At 44.1% G+C, this 18,998-nt stretch overlaps 2 protein-coding genes across 3 annotated transcripts in view; one reads left to right on the top strand and one right to left on the bottom strand.

Annotated features, from left to right (window-relative positions):
- Positions 1–7,258: 7,258 nt before the first annotated feature.
- On the top strand, positions 7,259–18,429 carry LOC306899544 (protein mono-ADP-ribosyltransferase PARP12-like). The gene is made up of 12 exons (XM_079465876.1): positions 7,259–7,790; positions 14,070–14,205; positions 14,323–14,599; positions 15,126–15,236; positions 15,347–15,479; positions 15,569–15,752; positions 15,862–15,982; positions 16,056–16,152; positions 16,253–16,337; positions 16,654–16,784; positions 17,241–17,392; positions 17,557–18,429. The coding sequence occupies exons 1-12, from the start codon at positions 7,429–7,431 to the stop codon at positions 17,808–17,810; spliced, it is 2,043 nt and encodes a 680-aa protein (XP_079322002.1). The 5' UTR covers positions 7,259–7,428; the 3' UTR covers positions 17,811–18,429.
- tbxas1 (thromboxane A synthase 1 (platelet)) overlaps positions 17,871–18,998 on the bottom strand; it is a 46,791-nt gene continuing 45,663 nt past the window's right edge. The window contains exon 14 of one of the 2 annotated variants that reach the window (XM_079465877.1): positions 17,871–18,694. In XM_079465877.1, coding sequence (XP_079322003.1) covers positions 18,599–18,694 — 96 coding nt within the window. In that variant the 3' untranslated portion in view covers positions 17,871–18,598. The remainder of the gene's footprint in view (positions 18,695–18,998) is intronic. The other variant, XM_079465878.1, reaches the window with a different exon arrangement.

Below are 18,998 nucleotides of genomic sequence, written 5' to 3' on the forward strand. Positions count from 1 at the left end.
ATCATGTCAGTCCCATGTGTTTTGTGTGGAGAAAGAGCATTGTTTTGGTTTGAGAAGCCATGCTCTTTCTCCGGTGTCACGTCCTTTAGCCCCGCCCCCTTGTTTCCCTGTTTGCAGTCCGTTAGTGTTAGTCTTGTCTCCAGCCCTGATCCATCCTTCCCTTAGTGTTTCAGTCCCCTCACCTGCCTCGTGCAATCCTCCTGTTAGCTTTCCCTTAGTGTTTCATCCTTGTCACCTGTGGCCACTCTCCCTGTGTCATCAGTCCTTGTTAGTGTTTTCCCTTTATCAAGCCCCAGTTTTCCCTCTGTCCCTTGTCGGTTCATTGTCATTTCGTCATTATCGTACCTCCTCACGTCACCTTGTTGGATTATTCCTGTCTATGGATTATCGTGTTTGTTCCTGTTCTAAGTTTGTGGATTTTGTTGATTTATTATTCAAAGGACTTTGTTTGTTTTGTTCCCCATGTGGGAAGTTTTAGTTTACGCTTTTGTCTTGTTTTAGATCATGTTCTCCCCATCGAGGGTCTTTTGTTTAAATAAAGTTTTTGTTATTTAACTCTGCTGCCTGCGTTTGGGTTCTGTCCACACTCCGTGACAGAATGAACCGAACAACTTCGAACCCAGCAGGCAAGATGGAGGCAAGACGAGCGACCCAGGCTCGTCGCCTCCTCCGTTTACGCCAGGGGCACTGTGATGTATTGGAGTTCGCGGACCACTTCTTTGAGGTGGCAGGGGAGATGGTCCACAGTGAGCAGGAACAGATGGTCCTGTTCAATGGCGGCCTCAACCAACCACTAGCGGGGTGGGAGATGCAGATGCTGAGACCGCTGGGCTTCACAGACCTGATCAGGTATGCCATGAATCGGCCGGAGCCCAGTGTCTCAGTCCAGCCCAGTTTTTCCACCCCGCTGGCCGCCATCCCCGAGGGCCATACCCTGCAAATCGGGGCCGTGGGCCTCTCCTCACCCTCTGCTCCACCACCAGCTAGCCTCCGTGGTAGGCGTGGACGGCGGGAGTCGTGGGACTCCCCGTCCGACTCATCCAGCACAGAGATAGTGGGGTCCCCCACCGCTACTCTGCAGCCGGCCACACGTCCTGTGAGCCGGTCAAAGAGGAAGAGGCAGAGGAGAGTGGCACCATCCTGTCCTGCCCAGCAGCCGGTATTCAGCCCTGCCCAGGCGTCCAGTCCGGTGGTCCCGTCCAGTCCGGTGGTCCCGTCCAGTCCGGTGGTCCCGTCCAGTCCGGTGGTCCCGTCCAGTCCGGTGGTCCCGTCCAGTCCGGTGGTCCCAAGTCCGGTGGTCCCAAGTCCGGTGGTCCCAAGTCCGGTGGTCCCAAGTCCGGTGGTCCCAAGTCCGGTGGTCCCAAGTCCGGTGGTCCCAAGTCCGGTGGTCCCAAGTCCGGTGGTCCCAAGTCCGGTGGTCCTTCCTGCACCCAGTCCGTCTCAGCCGGCCCTCCAACCTACAACCCAGTCAGCCTTGCCCCAGCCGTTCCCAACTACGGCCGTCCTGTCATGCCCTACCCCTTCTAGTTCCTCCCACTCCATGAGAGGTATCCCTTCCAGGCCCAGACCTTCCTACCCCACCCCTCCGCCCAGCTCTAGGAAGCAGGGTCCTGTCCCGCCTAAGTCCCCACCCAGTTATGTTCCCAAGTTTTTCCCACCAGTTCCGCCTCCCCCCTTCCCATTGATGTTTATTTTATTGTCCAACCCCAATCCCTTTCTAGTCATGTCAGCCCTGCCCCTAGTGTGTTCTGTTCTGTGTTTATGGTGTCTGTCCTCCTGTCTGTCAGTCTTGTCATGTTTAGTGTGATCTTGAAGAACTCCTGGAGGAGTTCTTTAAGGCGGGCGCTCTGTCATGATCCTGCCTCTCCTTGTCTTGGTTTTCGAGTCTTGTGGCAGGATCATGTCAGTCCCATGTGTTTTGTGTGGAGAAAGAGCATTGTTTTGGTTTGAGAAGCCATGCTCTTTCTCCGGTGTCACGTCCTTTAGCCCCGCCCCCTTGTTTCCCTGTTTGCAGTCCGTTAGTGTTAGTCTTGTCTCCAGCCCTGATCCATCCTTCCCTTAGTGTTTCAGTCCCCTCACCTGCCTCGTGCAATCCTCCTGTTAGCTTTCCCTTAGTGTTTCATCCTTGTCACCTGTGGCCACTCTCCCTGTGTCATCAGTCCTTGTTAGTGTTTTCCCTTTATCAAGCCCCAGTTTTCCCTCTGTCCCTTGTCGGTTCATTGTCATTTCGTCATTATCGTACCTCCTCACGTCACCTTGTTGGATTATTCCTGTCTATGGATTATCGTGTTTGTTCCTGTTCTAAGTTTGTGGATTTTGTTGATTTATTATTCAAAGGACTTTGTTTGTTTTGTTCCCCATGTGGGAAGTTTTAGTTTACGCTTTTGTCTTGTTTTAGATCATGTTCTCCCCATCGAGGGTCTTTTGTTTAAATAAAGTTTTTGTTATTTAACTCTGCTGCCTGCGTTTGGGTTCTGTCCACACTCCGTGACAAGATCACAATACTTTGAATAGAACACAAATATTATTATAGAAACTCTGTTATAACGTCTCAAAATGATCTCTTTTGGTTAAAAATCGCATTCTTGGGTCCAAGGGTTGTGCTTGACTTCAACTCCAGAGGAACCTGTGTGACATTAAAGAGAGGAAAATATACAGCAAACCATAAGTCAATTGTCCTCCATTTCAACATATTTTTGTTTTTCTAAATTTACTATTTATAGTTTGTTTAAATAAAATGATTGTTTTTCATTCTGTGAACTACTAACAATTTCTCCCAAATTTCAAATAAAAATATTGTTTTTAAAGTCAAGTCAAGTCAGCTTTATTTATATAGCGCTTTTTAAAATTTTCATTGTTACAAAGAAGATGTACAAGAAAACATTGACTATAAGCAAAACATAAAAGGTTATACAAGTCAAAACACAGGTCAAATATCAGACTATAAATTCCTATATGCAGTTTTAAGTAAAACTATAAAATTCTAGCAGCCCCCCGGCCAGGCAAACAGTGCAAAACAGTATGCAAACGGTGGTGAGGAACCCAAAACTCCAATGGAGGAGAAAAAAAACCTCAGAAGGAAACCAGGCCTAACCAGGGGAATCCAGTTCCCCTCTGGCAAAAGCTGCAGCCTCTGCACAAGCTTGATAATGCTTGCATAACAAGGCAAAATAAAAAATAAATTAGATTTAAGATTGGAGCAGGAGCAGCTGGAGCAGCTTTGTGGGGAGAGGGGCACCATGGCAGACATCCTGGCCGGGTGTAAAAAAGCACTCACCTAGGGAAGGTACAGGTGGCGCCATGATAGGGTGCTCATGACACTCGCCAACACCTTAGAGCAGGAGAGGAAAAATAAATGCCAACCACTTCGGAAAACAACTTCAATCAAGTTTGTAAAGGAGGGGGAAAAGCCACCAACCACAACAACAACAAGAACCAGCCTGCTACAAAAGGCAGCAGCTCGCAGGATGGGGGAGGCAGCGGAAAGAGCCTTTTGCTGGTTATGGAGCAGGAGGGAGGAGTTGAGCTGGAAGCCAGGAGGAAAAGATGGGCTGTGACTTGGCCACCACTGCCGACCCACCATCGGGAGGGTGTTGTGGACAAGGGTCGAAACACCCAATGAACAATGGGTACCGCCTGATCACATCAACCCCTCCTGGCCAAGGCTACATTCACTTAAGGTGAATGAAGGGGAGAAGCATTTTCGGATGTATTTGTAACTCATACTTTTTTGTATATGTAATTTGTAATAGGCCGGCAGTGCAACCACCTAATAGTGCATTACAGTAATCTAGTCTTGATGTCATGAAGGCATGAATTAGCTTCTCTGCATCTGATGTAGTTTAGATATATTTGTAAGATGGAAAAATGCCATTTTACAGGTGTTGGCGACCTGGTTCTCAAATGACAGAGTACTATCGAATAAAACGCCAATATTCTTTGCTGAAGATGTGGGTTTTATGGAACATCCATCAATAGTTAAGCAAAATTCTTGGTTGTTACGTATGGCGGATGTCGGTCCAATAAGAAACACTTCTGTTTTGCCCGCGTTCAGTAATAAGAAATGTTTACTCATCCACTTTTTTTATATCGACTATGCATTCCACTATTCGATGGAATTGCTGTGTTTCATGACGCTTCGACGTATCATCAGCATAACAGTGAAAGCTAACTACGTGCCGCTTTATTATATCTCCTAGAGGTATTATGTATAATGCGAAGAGCAGAGGCCCTAAGACTGAGCCCTGTGGTACACCGTACTGGACTTGCGATTTGCATGACACTTCATTGTTTATTGCTACATATTGAAAACGGTTGGATAAATAAGATCTAAGCCTTTTCAAAGCTATTCCCTTAATGCCGACATAATTTTTGAGTCTATGTAGGAGTGTGCTGTGCTCAATAGTGTTGAATGCAGCACTAAGATCTAGCAGGACCAATAAGGAGATACAACCTCGGTCAGACGCCAAGAGCAGATCATTTGTAACTCTGATCAAAGCAGTCTCTGTACTCTGATGTGCTCTAAATCCAGACTGGAAATCTTCATTGATGTCATTGCTTTGGAGGAAGGAACATGATTGAGTTGAGACTACTTTTTCCAGAACTTTAGATTTGAAAGGTAGATTTGAAAAAGGTCTGTAGTTAACTAGCTCTCCAAGGTCGAGATGAGATTTTTTGACAACCCTTATAACAGCCACCTTATATGCTTTTAGACAGGTCCTAGTGTCAGAGATGATTTAATAATGCTAAGAAGAGGATCTATAATATCTGGGAGCATCTCTTTCAGTAGATTTGTAGGTATAGGGTCTAGCATGCACGTAGTTGATTTAGATGATCTAATGATTTTAGATAATTCATTGTGATCTATGGTAGAAAATGATTGCAATTTCTCCTTAGGGGCGCTGTAGTTAGTTGTTTGTTCAGCGGGTTTCACTTCTGGTTGCATAGTTATAATTTTTTTCTCTAATATCTTGGATTTTATTTTTGAAATAGTTCATAAATGCATTACTGCTATGCTGGTATACAGAATCAGAAGTCCCTGACCCTTGTTATGACCTGCTTAAGGGCAATCCCAGCATTATGGACGTGACATTTTGCGTTATGGATGTGACATAAAAATGCTCTGGTTTATATTTGACTAAACCCTTGTTGATAGTGTAAACATCAGAAAAATATCCATCTATGAAAAAAATTCTGTTTTATAAAAGGGAAATAAACATGCGATATGGATGTGACAAAAAAGAGCGTGGTTTTAGGGAGACGACATTCTTTGTAGGATATCTGTGAATTAAAATGCACAAACCTGAAGCAATACCCAATAAATAGAGAAGGGATGCCATTCATGAGGAATATGCACCGTTATGGATGTGACAATCCTGAAAAAGGCCCTTACCTGACTATGAAAAATAGCACTTAAAATAAAACAAATGCTTAAAAAACTTGAAGAGAGATCTTACATGGTATTAGAAACACTAAATGTTGATATCTGTGCTGTTAGAAATGTAAAAAACATTGCTAAAAAGACATTTTCACGGAATTGCCCTTAAGTGTCCTGTGTGACATTATACCTACTAGGTTCTCTGAACAATAACCGAACCTTCAGCGGGCCTTCGTGATATTTTTTATGTTAACAATCTTTAAATGTTTATTAATGTGTGTGCATAAAATGTGTGTTAGAGCATAGTGCTAGCAACGCCAAGATTATGGGTTTGATCCCAGGGATTGCACATAATCGGAAACTAATGTAAACAACTATAATGCAATGTAAGTAGCTTTGGATAAAAGCGTCTGCCATATGCATAAATGTAACTCCTGAAGCTGATATTTGTATATTATAATATATTTATAAATAATTTTGTGGGGTTCTGTTGATGCAATTTAATCTAATAGATGAGATACCTACAGAATAATGGTATGTTTAAACAGAAAGTATTAGAATTTCTAAAGTCACAAACTTACTTTGATTAGTGAGTGTTTCCTGTTTGTTTATGCTGTGAAGAAAAATAAAATTTTCCAGATTGTATTGTAACTACTTGTACTTATGCCACTAATATAAAATCGGTTGCTATGGTGACATTTGTTGGACAGCATCCAGCCTGCCGTAGATGTGGTGCCGCCCACTAACCAATGATGATAGTAGTGGACGGAACGATACTTTAGGCCAGGGGTCCCCAAACTATTTTCTGCAAGGGTCACATAATTCTCCCTGTTTTTTCATATTGAGTGCTATTCAAAATCAAAACATTTACATATGCATATTAATGAACCTTTCTCTATCCCTACTGCTTGGCCATTTTGTCGTCTCTTTGAAGTTTTTCCGCTGGTTCGCACGTTATGTTGAGCATACCATTCTGTTGGTAGGTGAATTTAACAAATAATAAGGCAGTAGCTTAGGAAAATTTGAGTCTGAAAGCCAATATTTATTATCAAATATAGGCATGATATAAGTGAAGTATATTTAAAAAAACTTGTTAATTTGTCAGGCGTTGTTCAGAGGGCCGGTCCAAATCTGTTGGCGGGCCACATTCGGCCCGCGGGCCGTAGTTTGGGGACCCCTGCTTTAGGCAGTGTTATGACTGTCTCAGAGCCATAACAAAAGATTAGAGACCATGCCACAAGCAAACAGTGCAAAACATACATTTATTGTGTATCTAATACAAGTTTAAACAGCAGAACCAAAATATCAGGTGAGGATGTCAATGTCAGTAATGTAGGGCAAGTGCATGGATGTATTATGTGTATGAATGCAAGTGTTGAGTGTAAACATAAGAGACATAAACTCAAATGTCCATCTGTGTATAATTCTGGCTACCGGAGCGGGGCATGAACCTGGACCGGCGGTCCCCCGAGCAACGTTCAAGCTTCTATTTAAACACCATTCTTCCCAGGTGACAGCAGTTAGGCCTGAAATAGAGGAGGGGCAAGAGAACAAGCAAAGACAGGCCAAGGGCCGTAACAGCAGTGGCACCAATTTCTGCAGGTTGTAGCCAGTGATATATTGCATAAACCGCTTAGACCGGTCTACAAGTTAGACAGGTTACACAAACAATTAGATTTGTCTAATTTAAATCTGAAAAATAAACATGATTAGTCCTACATATTCCTATTTGGTCAGACTAGATCAAGGCTAGTGATGGTTCACCCAAAAATGAACATTCGGTCATCGTATGACCTTTGTCATGTCGAACCTGCATGACTCTCTTCTGCAGAACCCGTATTTGGATGATAATCAAACCACTTTGACTTCCATTGTATGGACACTTATCAAAATATATTCTACTGAAGACAGAGGCATATGATTTTGAGTGACATAAGGTGAATTAATACTGGCAGAATTTATTGGGCGAATGAATCCGTTAAGCCGCACGCATCAAACACCAGGGGGCACCAAATAACCACAACATTTCTTTCGCTTTCGTTTCCGTTTAAATGCCCCAAATCAACGTCAACACGAAAGCAACAGTGACGCTCATCAAAATGTCGTCCTCCGTGTCGAAACACATATTTACATTTCTGTGTAAAAACGAGGGATGTTCAGACTATGGTACAGTGGAGAGGAGTTTACGGCAGAGTTTCACGGTGGCGGATCAAGTGTTGTCAAAGGTGCTTGATGATCAGGACAAGTTTGCAATTCAAGAGGAAGAGGACTCCAAAACCAACAAGACCGTTCTGGGAGCCAACAGCCTGATCGTTGCCAAAACATCACTGCGAGTTTGCAAGAACAACAAATGTGTCGGATGTGAGAAGCTGCACTTGTGCACTTACCTTGTGTGTGGAAACTGCAAATTTGGGTAAGTGGAGCTTTAGGGTTTTAGTTTCATCCAAGGCCTTCGGATGCATTGAAAAAGTCATTGTCCTTGTTGATTTGTTTATTATTTAAGTCACTAAAATATAAATAAATGTTATTTTAACAAAAAACTAAAGAATAAACAGACTTAAATAAGCAAAACAGTAGTAACTAGTCTTCATAAAGCCATTTGAATAACCTGTAAGTTATATTTATACGACAGTGTTAAATAATTTAACAAATAAAACTTATGTTTATTAAAATTAAAATGAATAGGATTATGATCATTTAAGGGTAGGTTGTGGTTGCCATGGTAACATTTTAGTAACTAGTGTTATCAGTGCAGGTTACTGGACACTGGAGATAGTTAACGTTAATGTGTATATTGCTGTATGCACACTTTTGATTCTGTGGACTTTTGCTTTTTCACACGTCTACTAACTGCTTACTAACAATATCCGAGAGAATTCTGGGACCAAACCATGTCAACTTGGCATTGTGTTAAAAGTGTTGACTTACAACAAGCTACTTGTGACGTTTCTTTACCGAAGAAGTCAATTGAAAACATACAGTTTAAATTAAAAATGGCAAACTCATTTATTTTGATGAAGCTCATGTGATGTGATTAAACGGTGACGCATGGAAAGGGCATTTCAAAACTGAAACCTACTGATACACTGAAACGTACTGACACACAGTACTGTAAACTGAAACTGAAATTTTAGTTCCCTTTCTGTCGGTCTCTCAACGTTGTGTCGTTTACAGTAGAACCTATCTTCTGAGAACCTATCATCTTCTGACTATTTTGAAAAGGCCAATATCCGGGTATAAAATGGGAGCCGGCGTGCTGCAGAGCATATGGGCGGACGTTAGACGTCCAACGAGGGGGAGCTACAGATCCAGCGAGGAGGAGCTACAGTTCACATCCAGAGAGGAGGAGCTAGATGAAAGCTTCACCTCTGTGGATATCGAAGCGCTGCACATTTTCGTTCCTGAAAGCTCTACGTCAGATCTCCTTCATGAAAAACATCATGTCCTCCATTCTTTCAAATGTGAAAAGGAAGGGAGCCCGGATCTTGTCTTCATCCATTTCACCATTATAAAAAATGGTGTCAAAAAACAGATCCTTGTTATGGCCAACAAGGCATCATCCTCACTCATGCTTGTGATCTGTGGTAGGTGAACTTTCCCAGTAAATTGTGTTCGGTTCTCCTCCACCCAGTCACTGGCAAACTGAATCCGTTTCATCACAGCTGAGTCCTTTGTGCAAAAAGATCATGAAACCATCAAAAAAACCATCTCATGATTGCAGGCATATCACACTAATAGATGCCAAGTGAAAATCTTAGTCATTAAATTTGGAATCACTTTTGTAGTTCATTTTGGTGATCAAATAACTAGAAATGGATAAATATTCCACAGTCAGTCCCTCGAAGCTGAAGTGGTGCACCCTGTTAATTAAGAGTGGACATACAGTGGGCTATTGTATTCTGAATATATTATAGAATATATTATATATTCTGAATATATATTATATTATATGATGACATTTCACTGCTAATGATAATGGTTTAGATGCCAAGTTAAAAGCTGCAGCTCAAAGTCACTCAGGAAGGACATAGTCCAAATACAAGGTGAAATATGATTTTCTAAGTTTCTAAAACAAATCAATACACGCAATTATTACAACAATAAATCTGGAGCAGTCACATGTAAGAAGACAAGTTTAACATGCTATATTATACCATGGTCAGTCTCAACACTGGATTCTTATTAGCTGGAAGGTGTTGTTGTTGTGCATTTAAACAGTTTACTGCACAAGTAATTCCAGTCTAGTTGGCAAAGACACATCATATTTCCAAAATCAATGACAGTTTTCTCTATTAATGGTGGCATGACCATGATAATCCATGCCTGAAAATGTATGATGACATTCTTCGAATTGCCGAATTCTACGACGCGGTGCAGCGGAGATTCCCCTGGGCGTCCTGGCAGTTCCAGAGGTATTTTTCTAAAGAGCAATTTCCTCAGCGTGGCATTGCCCGCTGATCTCTTGGGTGCAGTACACTCATCGAGGACGGGGACGGACACGGTGGTTGCCGCAGGTGTTCGGGGGTCCGACCACTGTGGCAGCCTCGTGGATTCGTCCTGCCCGCACTGCGCGCGGATGGCTATTCAGACGTTGCGTCACTGCGGGCGGATGGCTATTCAGACGTTGCGTCACGGTGGCTGTGTTCTGTAAGATCCAGCCAACACCTCGTTTGCTTCCCGTTCTGTGACCGCAGCGGCTACGGCCCTGCCGTCAGCGGCGGCGAGCAGCGAGGGTGATGTGGGGATTATCGTGAGCGTAAATCCGTCAGCCGGCCGGCTCGCGGACCGTTCGCGCCCCGTCTCGCTTGTTTAGCAGTTCCCCAAGGATGGTCCTAAGCCATCTTTTTCCTCAGCCACGCGCTCGGACACGAGCCGTGAAGATGAGGTGTCTCCTGCAACATCGGAGCGCGACCTGCTGACATCAGACTCTGGCGATTCCCTGAAGCTCCCTCCCTCGGGAGGTCGAGCACAGGTGAGAGCAGACGTCAAGATGTCAGCCATGCTCGCTCGGACCGCCGTGAGTGTCAGTTTGCGGTGCACCGCAGCCCTGGCGCTCGTGGCTGGGTACTTCGCACATTGGGCCCGGGCGCGACTCCAAGCCGTGCCTGGCTCAAGTGCCAAGTTTTACCGAGCTGCATAAGGAGTTCAGTAAGACCTGGAGCGCCCCCTTCGGCGCACTTCCGTCTAGCTGACTCTATCGCCCTCTCTTCCCTCGGGGCGGGGAAGCAGCTAGGGACTATGCATCCTGGGTGGAGCATGCAGTCGCGGGTATCCGCAGACGGCGGCCACCTGGGGAGCTTGACCTAGACTCACCGTCCAGGGCATGTAAGGTCTCGACATCTCTGGTGTTGAGGCTGGCAGTGCCGTGGGCCAAGCTGCCACCACTCTTACGCCATGGCCATCCTGCAGGCCAGGGCGCTAAAGAGAGCCCCACGGGGTAAGACCGACCCAAGTAGTGCCGCTGCCGACTGGTCCTCCGGGGACCACGGTGGCAGCGCAGGCTGGGTCGGACGATGTCCACATCAGTGGCCCGGAAAGACGCCTCTGACTCAATCTTGCGCAGATGGGCGATGTCGAGAAAGGCCACTTTCCCGACTCCCCTCTCGCAAGGTCGGCTGATTGGTGGCGCTGTCAAGGACTGCTCCAGCAGCCTTTTGACAGTGTAGAAACAGACCGGCCTGCTGTGACCCGGCCGCCTTTCGGCCGGCGAGGTCTCGCACGTGGTCTGCCCCCAGCAGCCCCGGCCTTCTCCAGCGTCGTCTCCGGTTCTGGTGCCCCCGCAGGTGGCCCCCCGGAGGAAGACGTCGAGAGAAGGACCACCTAGGGAGATCAAACCATCAGGCCCAACCCAGCATTGGTAGCTGGATGGTCGGATTGGGTCGGTCCCTGCCGCGTCCCAACACCTTCTGGGCCCCTTCGGGGGCCTAGTGCCCGCCTTCTCACAAGGAGAGGTCTCTCTCTGGGTCCCACTTCAGCCGCTCTCACCCTCTGATAGATGGTGTTCGGCAACTCGACGTTGCGTCGTGGCGGCACGCAATGGCGAGTATAAAGCAGCCCTCAGCACTCTCGCTTCGACGGTGTGTCGAGCTGCGCTATCGCCTGGCAGGTGATTTAGCGGAGCTGTTCCCCCCGGGTGGGACCAGCACTGCTAGTCATTGAACCAACCCCCGCGGGTTGATGAAGCAGATCGTAGCCCCCCCCTGTGAGGTCCCTGGGTGCTTGGTTAGCATTTCAAACCATCACGGTGGCTGGGAGTGTGGTCCTTCTCGGCATTCGATCCAGTTCGCCAGACCTCCGCCGGACTTCGGGCATCCTCTGGCGAAGGCGATCGAACCGTCCCATCGGCCGAGATGTCCAGTGGCGTCTACAGCCACACTTCATCATCCCCAAAACCAGGGGTTCGCTGCAGACCTTGAGCAGCACCTTGCAGGGTGCCGTTCAGGAAGCTCGTCCTGGTGTCTGTCAGACGCCAGGAGTGGTTCATGACAACTGACCGCATACTCTCATGTCCAGTTTCCCTCGGCACCGTCGAGGGGCTGGCATGTCAGTAACGGGTCAGCCGGGAAAAAGAGCAGCTCTCCCTGGCGCAAAGCTCCCCTTTTCCTGGTAGAGAACTCAACACTGTCTCCATGACGGCGTGCTCGCTCACGAGCACGCACAGTCAGTGCTGAGCTGCTTGAACTTTCAGGCAGCAGCCAGCGGTCCCCTGAAATCAGTTTCAGAGGCTGTAACCTGTACATGGGGTGTCCAGTAAGCGCATTGCGCCTCTACTCGAACCACACGGAGGGCTTCAAGGCCATGAGCAGCTCTTGTCTGTTATGTAGGTCAGCAACGGGAATGCTGTCTCCGAGGAGAGTTGTCGCGCTGGATCGCACACGCCGTCACTACGGCGTGCCGATCCTAGCCCGTGCCCATTTGAGTGACGGTACACTCCGCTCGGGGTGTGGCCTCCTCGTGGGCATCGGCTCAGTGCGCCTCTCTGGCAGACATCTGTAGAGTTGCGGGTTGGGCTACGCTATACCTCGCAGAGGCTTGCAACCTCCGTGGGGAGTTGGCAGCTCGAGTCTTGCCAACAGGTGAGACCAGCAGTCGTAGGGCGTACGCCTGCGCATAGCGCCATTCCCCTTCTTAGGTGGATCAGTGCGCTATGGGCTGCCTCCCTTCTTTCCCCAAGGGTGAAGAATAGGCAGTCCGTCCATCCATCAATAAGCACTCAGGGCGGCGGGCTCGGCGGAGCAGCCCTGCCGCCTATGGCCGGGTATCAAGCTGAGTTATTACATATAGCTCTAACCGGACCTAGTGCTCCACACGTAGTAACCCCCCACTAGGGTGGTTCCAGCTGAGATGTCGTCATGAGATGGTTCCCCGCGTGGCAACCCATGACCTCCCCCAGGTGGACATCCACCTTGCGGCATTCCGCACATACCTCCCATGAGTTCTCCCCTATTTGGTGAGAACATGTTGGTGTCTCCACTGTATTCCACCCTATGGTGGGAAGTGGTCTCCGTAGCGCACGTCCACATTGAGGGAACAGCGCTTACCCAGTAGCCCTACGGTACCGGACGGCTTCTCGTTTAGAGAACAAGGCCTCCGTCTGTGGTGGCCGAGGGCAGGGGCTACTCATCTTTGCCAAAAGCTCTGGGAGCCCCTGCTTGCCCACAGGAAGGTTACAAATTGCGCTCACGTGTGGCTCGCCCAGGCCGGTCAACGTCGCTTCGCTAGAGATTGTGACGCGGCTAGTGCTGTGGCGTTTTCAATAGGAACCCCATCTGTCGGTTCGACACAACGTCGAGAGACCGACAGAAAGGGACGTCTCGGTTACGTATGTAACCTCTGTTCCCTGATGGAGGGAACGAGACGTTGTGTCCCTCATGCCACAACATTAGCCGTCCGCTGCAGCGATCGTGAGATGCTCTCAGGCTCCTCAGCACAAAAGGTGAATGAATGAGCACGCCGGCTCCCCTTTTATACCCAGATATCCGGGGGCGGAGCCCGACATGCAAATTTCAAAATAGTCAGAAGATGATAGGTTCTCAGGGGCGAACCCCATCTGTCGATTCGACACAACGTCTCGTTCCCTCCATCAGGGAACAGAGGTTACATACGTAACCGAGACGTTTTGAAGAACAACCATTTATGTAACATGAAAGAACTAACAATTTAAGTAGTGTCTAAGTAAATCTATGCATTTACACTGAACACAATTATAAACGCAACACCTTTATTTTTGCCCTCATTTATTGTGACCAGCCAACGGCACACCTGTGCAATAATCTAATCAGAATCTTCATATGACACAAATGTGAGGCAAAAGAGAAGTGATCAATAACACAGATTTGTGAACAATGTTTGAGAGAAATAGGCCTTTTGTGTACATGGAAAAGTCTTAGATCTTTGAGTTCGGCTCATGAAAAATGGGGGCATTTATGATATTGTTCAGTGTGTATAGTATATGTTTTATTTGATTTGTTTCCATTATTTTTATGACTGTTGCTTAAGTTATGTTGGGTGCTGTTTTGTCTTCATAAGTTGAGAATGTGAATAGTGACAGAACAAATGTAATGAATGAAACTAGGATGCATGAGGTGTATGATGAAAACTCTGGACACTACAGTACCCATAGCTGATAAAACTGTTTATCATACATTATTTATGACAATGTTCATCAAAACTTCTGTTTTGTCAACCTCAGGGCTAAATGCAAAAAGCCCCATGACTTGACCTCGGCATATAATTCGTCTCTCCTTAAAAAGCACGATCTTCAAGGGCTTACAAGTGGAGAACTGTTTCAACTTTTGCTTCAGAATGATCTCTCATTACTTCCAGAGGTTTGTATCTATCACTTTTGTTATTGTCAAGCATTAAGACTTGTGTAACGTGGACATCTTGTGTGGTTATATTATACAGTACATTACACGTCTCTTCTTTCCCTGTATTGTGTCCAGGTTTGCTCCCATTACAACAAGGGGAACGGAGAGCATGGCAGCTGTAAATATGAGGCATCTTGCACAAGCCTACATCTCTGCCTGCACTTTCTCCAGGAGGACTGTAAGTTTGGAGCGTCTTGCAAAAGGGCTCACACCAATGATGCAAATGCTGAGAAAATCCTGAATGGAAGAGGAATCGCTCCGGAAAACAAGCGCAAACTGCACAAGATATACAGGAACAGGTTACTGATCACTTCTTCTCAAGGGAGACCTGTCAGGAAGAAAGAACAAGCAGGTACAACTTATTTTTTTATTTTTAAAGGTAGAATATTATGTGTATTGTAGGTGGTGTTCTGTTCAGATAAGCTAATGAAAATAATAGTGCAAGTAGCCATGTTATTGTGCAAAGTTAAATATCAAACCAAAAAGGCTTAACTAATGCTTTTTATATTTTAAAGGGAGAAGGTTTTTAGAAACTTTTTTAAAAGAAAGGCGGTCAATGGAAATGTGTCATTGATATTTGGTATATTATTTGGTACTTTTTATTCATTCATGGAAATAGTTTTGCAATATATTGAGTTTATGCTGTTTATGGTAATATTATTAATGTATTATTCATTTGGATAATTTCTGCATAATAAAGAGCTTTGGTAGTATGTAGACCATTTTGCCGAACATGAACAACACAAGAAGTTTCGGTGTTTTTACACTACACACTACACTTTTATCTTGCACGGTCGTTTGTTGGGTTATTGATTTAAAGATTCACGTCCTGAATGAAAAGCATTGGGTTTCTAATCTTCTGTCTTTTTATAATGCAGCTCCACCAGCCGTGAGAGAACGCACCAGACACAAATCCAGCAGCTCTGTCAGCGAAGCCGATCAAAATGAAATCTGTCTCTATTACTTACGCTCCGGATGTAGTTTCAAAGGTAACAGCATCCACGGCTCGCACACTCACACCCTAACTAACCCTTTAGGCTTTGCAAAAACTTGATTTTTTCTCGAAATCATTACATACCCATCTATTTTTCTTTGCTAGACAAGTGCGTCCGCGTTCACCATCATCTACCCTATAAATGGCAGATTTTACAAGCAGACAGAGACACATGGAGCACCCTGGAAAATGAAGATGAGGTTGAAAAAGCATTCTGTAACCCGGCCAAGGATGTGAGGTGTGACCATATTGGTTTTGTGTGTTGTGGTTATGTAGATTTCATTTGGATGTTTTTCAAATAATTTCAACCTGTTCCGAACGTTGTAGCATTACTCTGACAAGCTCAGGACATCAGTTGGTAAATTTTATCTCGATGACATGTGGAGGGTCTTCGATACGTCGACTGTCCACAGCATCATCTGTTGCGAAACCCCCTCACTATATCCTGACCACCCAATGGCTCTGGTACTGGAGGAATGACGAAGAGGACTGGATGGAATATGGAAAAGGGGTAAATAATATATGCATATCAAGTACCAAATACTATCAAACAATAAAATATTTAAATAATAATCTGGTCTTTAGTTTCATGTAACTGAAAATTATTGTTCGACTCACAGGACAATACGGATCTTCTCACCTCAGTCACATCTGAAACCCTTGAGAAGAGTTACCTCTCTGACAATGACGAGGAAGTTTCCTTCAACTCAGGCCATCATCGGTACATTCTCACATTTAAAGGTACTTCATTACACTCACTTACTTGAATAACACAAACAACAAAACAAATCCAACACAAGGCAGATCTTTTCAGGCATGTTTCAGAGAAATCTCAAGTACAACACTGTAAGAGAGATTCGAAGGAGGCCACGTTTTCTTAGTGCTGAAGAGGTCAAGGGGAAGATAAAGGGGTAAGATTTGTCAGTCATTTATTTTAGACACATTCAATCTGAATAGTTAATTTTGTTGTTTAGGGCATTTAATGTACGAACATTGTACTGTTTTGTTTAGAAGTGAGTCTTCGGACAGCTCCACATCACCTGTGGAAGTTCCTTCTCACTGGGACAAAGGATCCCTCCCTAGTTTGACGTACATGGTACAAAGTCCACTTCCTATCATTTATAACATATTAAGCACAGAGAGCTGTGTTCTTGCTTTAAAATTTCTTTCTAAACAAGTTGTACTGTCTAGTCTAGTTTCAGTGAAGTTGTTGTTTCTCCATGATGTGTTTTGAGTGCATTGTTGGCTGCTGAGATCACAAATCCATCTAAATGTTATTTTGCACAATTGAGTTTGGTACTGCCGATGTAAAATGTGTTTGAAGGTAAAACTGTGTTCATATATGAAGAGTAGTTGACATTGATTCATATTGAATTGTTAAAAACCAAATCAGTTTGTCTGTGGCGTTTCAGCTTGTTCCTCTGCAGCGCTCTTCTAAGGAATACCAAAGAGTGAGCTCACTGTTTAGTAACTCAATGCCCAAAAACACCATTCACAGCATTGAGATCGTGCAAAATCTTTCCCTGTGGAGGGTCTTTCAGTGGTATGTTGTGTTTAAAAACATCCCTTAAAATGTCACTTGTACTATATGTCAGAAATCCCAACCTTTGTCACATTTTTGTGATCCACTGTTTTCTACATAACGTTATTTACTTAAATGTAAGAAACATTTTTTGGAAATATAATTTGGATGTCTTTATTATAGACATAGTAGGAAAAATATGCATTATAAATGTCTTTGTTCTCATGAACACAAAGGAAGATATTTTGAAGAATGTAGGAAAGCAAACAGTTCTGGGGCACTTTTATCAACACTGTGTCATTTTTCCTACTACTGTATATGGTAGTCAATGGGGACCAAGAACTGTTTGGTTATAAGCATTCCTCCAAATATCATTCTCTGTGTTCATCAGAACAAATACATTTTATACAGATTTATAACAACTCGAGGGCGAGTAAATGATGAGAGAATGTTTAGGTCTTGGTGCTTGTGTTCTAGGCAAAAAGAACAAATGATCGGGATAAATAAAGGGAAGAATGTCAACCAGCGTGACCTCTTTCACGGTACGAATGAGAATCTTTTAGAGGCCATCTGTCAGCAAAACTTTGACTGGAGGATCTGTGGCAGTCACGGGACCCTTTATGGGAAAGGTATGTAAACATTGGCTTCGTCTTTAGTCATTTAGCAGACGCTTTTATACAAAGCGACTTACAAAGAGTTCGGGGAGCGATACGCGATATGTCACAAAAGAGCAATAGTAGTCTTCACAGCGTATAACAGATACTGAGCTTTGTATCATTTTACTGTTTAACAGGCAGCTATTTTGCCAGGGATGCCTCCTACTCGGACCAATACATCAAATCCAGGACCAACAAAAAGAAGATGTTCCTTGTACAGGTGCTGGTGGGAGAGTTTACGAAAGGTCACAGTAGTTTAGTTCGTCCTCCAGCGAAGAACAATAATCTGAGTTTTTACGACAGCTGTGTTGACAATGAGACAAACCCAGCCATTTTTGTCGTTTTTGAGAAGTACCAAGTCTATCCTGAGTACATCATTGAATATTCATAATCAGACCGGACAGTTCAGCGCAATAATTTGTAGAATGCATTTGAACTGCACTACTGTATTCATTTAAATGATTAGGTGTTTATTACTACAGCCAGGGACTTATGGGTAATTATACATCAATAGCAATAATAATCATTTTGATTTCACTAGATTTGTCTGTTTAGTTTTTGTGCACATAAAAAAACTATTTAGTTATTAAATGCAAAAGATGTCACTGTGTGAGCATACCTGATAATAACTTTGATAAATCTTAGATGCTTACATAGAGTAAATGATGTGTTTTACCATATATACAGTATGATAGAGGTGGATGGGACTCAATTACTGATACAGTTTCTGACAGGATACAGTAAGGTAGTAACTAGTATACTGTACAGGGACAATACTTGTTATATAATGAAAGTACACGCAACAAACTTTCTAGAATCTAGTTATTGTGACCTCTGGTGGTGAGCTTGAAAAGTAAATGTTTACTAGTTGGGGATTTTTATTTACATTTTATTCATCATCTTCAGTTTATGTTCTCTTTAATACATATTGAGAAAATAATCACATTCACACTTGATCGTCACCGTCACTGAACTTCTTTGCAGTTAAATAAAGTACACGATGTAAAGGCATCCGTTGTTTTGACTATTTTCTGCTGATCGGAAGTGAGACGATATAAAAGTTATGACCCATAACAAAAGAAATGCGCTGATGTTATATAGACTTCACTCGAGAAGCTGTAACTACCACAGCCACTTCTAAAAGTAAAGTTGAAATATTCGCTTAGAACACAAATATTGTTATAGAAACGTCTCAAAATGATCTCTTTTGGTTATTTTGACAAAAATCCCATTCTTGGGTCCAAGGGTTGTGCTTGACTTCAACTCCAGAGGAACCTGTGTGACATTAAAGAGAGGAAAAATATACAGCAGACCGTAAGTCAATTGTCCTCCATGTGCTCGATATACAGCCACAGAAATAATAGACCATTTACTTTTCTGAATTTACTATTTATAGGTTTGTTTAAATAAAATGATTTTTGTTTCATTGAACTACTAACAGTTTCTCCCAAATTTCAAATAAAAATATTGTTTTTAAACTGGAGTAACAAGTGAAAATAACAGAAAAGGTCAGATATACTTTTAAGCAATAAAACAGTGATATATATATATATAAATATATATATATATATATATATAT

The sequence above is a fragment of the Barbatula barbatula genome, assembly GCF_947034865.1.
Source record: "Barbatula barbatula genome assembly, chromosome: 10".
Classification (NCBI taxonomy): domain Eukaryota; kingdom Metazoa; phylum Chordata; class Actinopteri; order Cypriniformes; family Nemacheilidae; genus Barbatula; species Barbatula barbatula.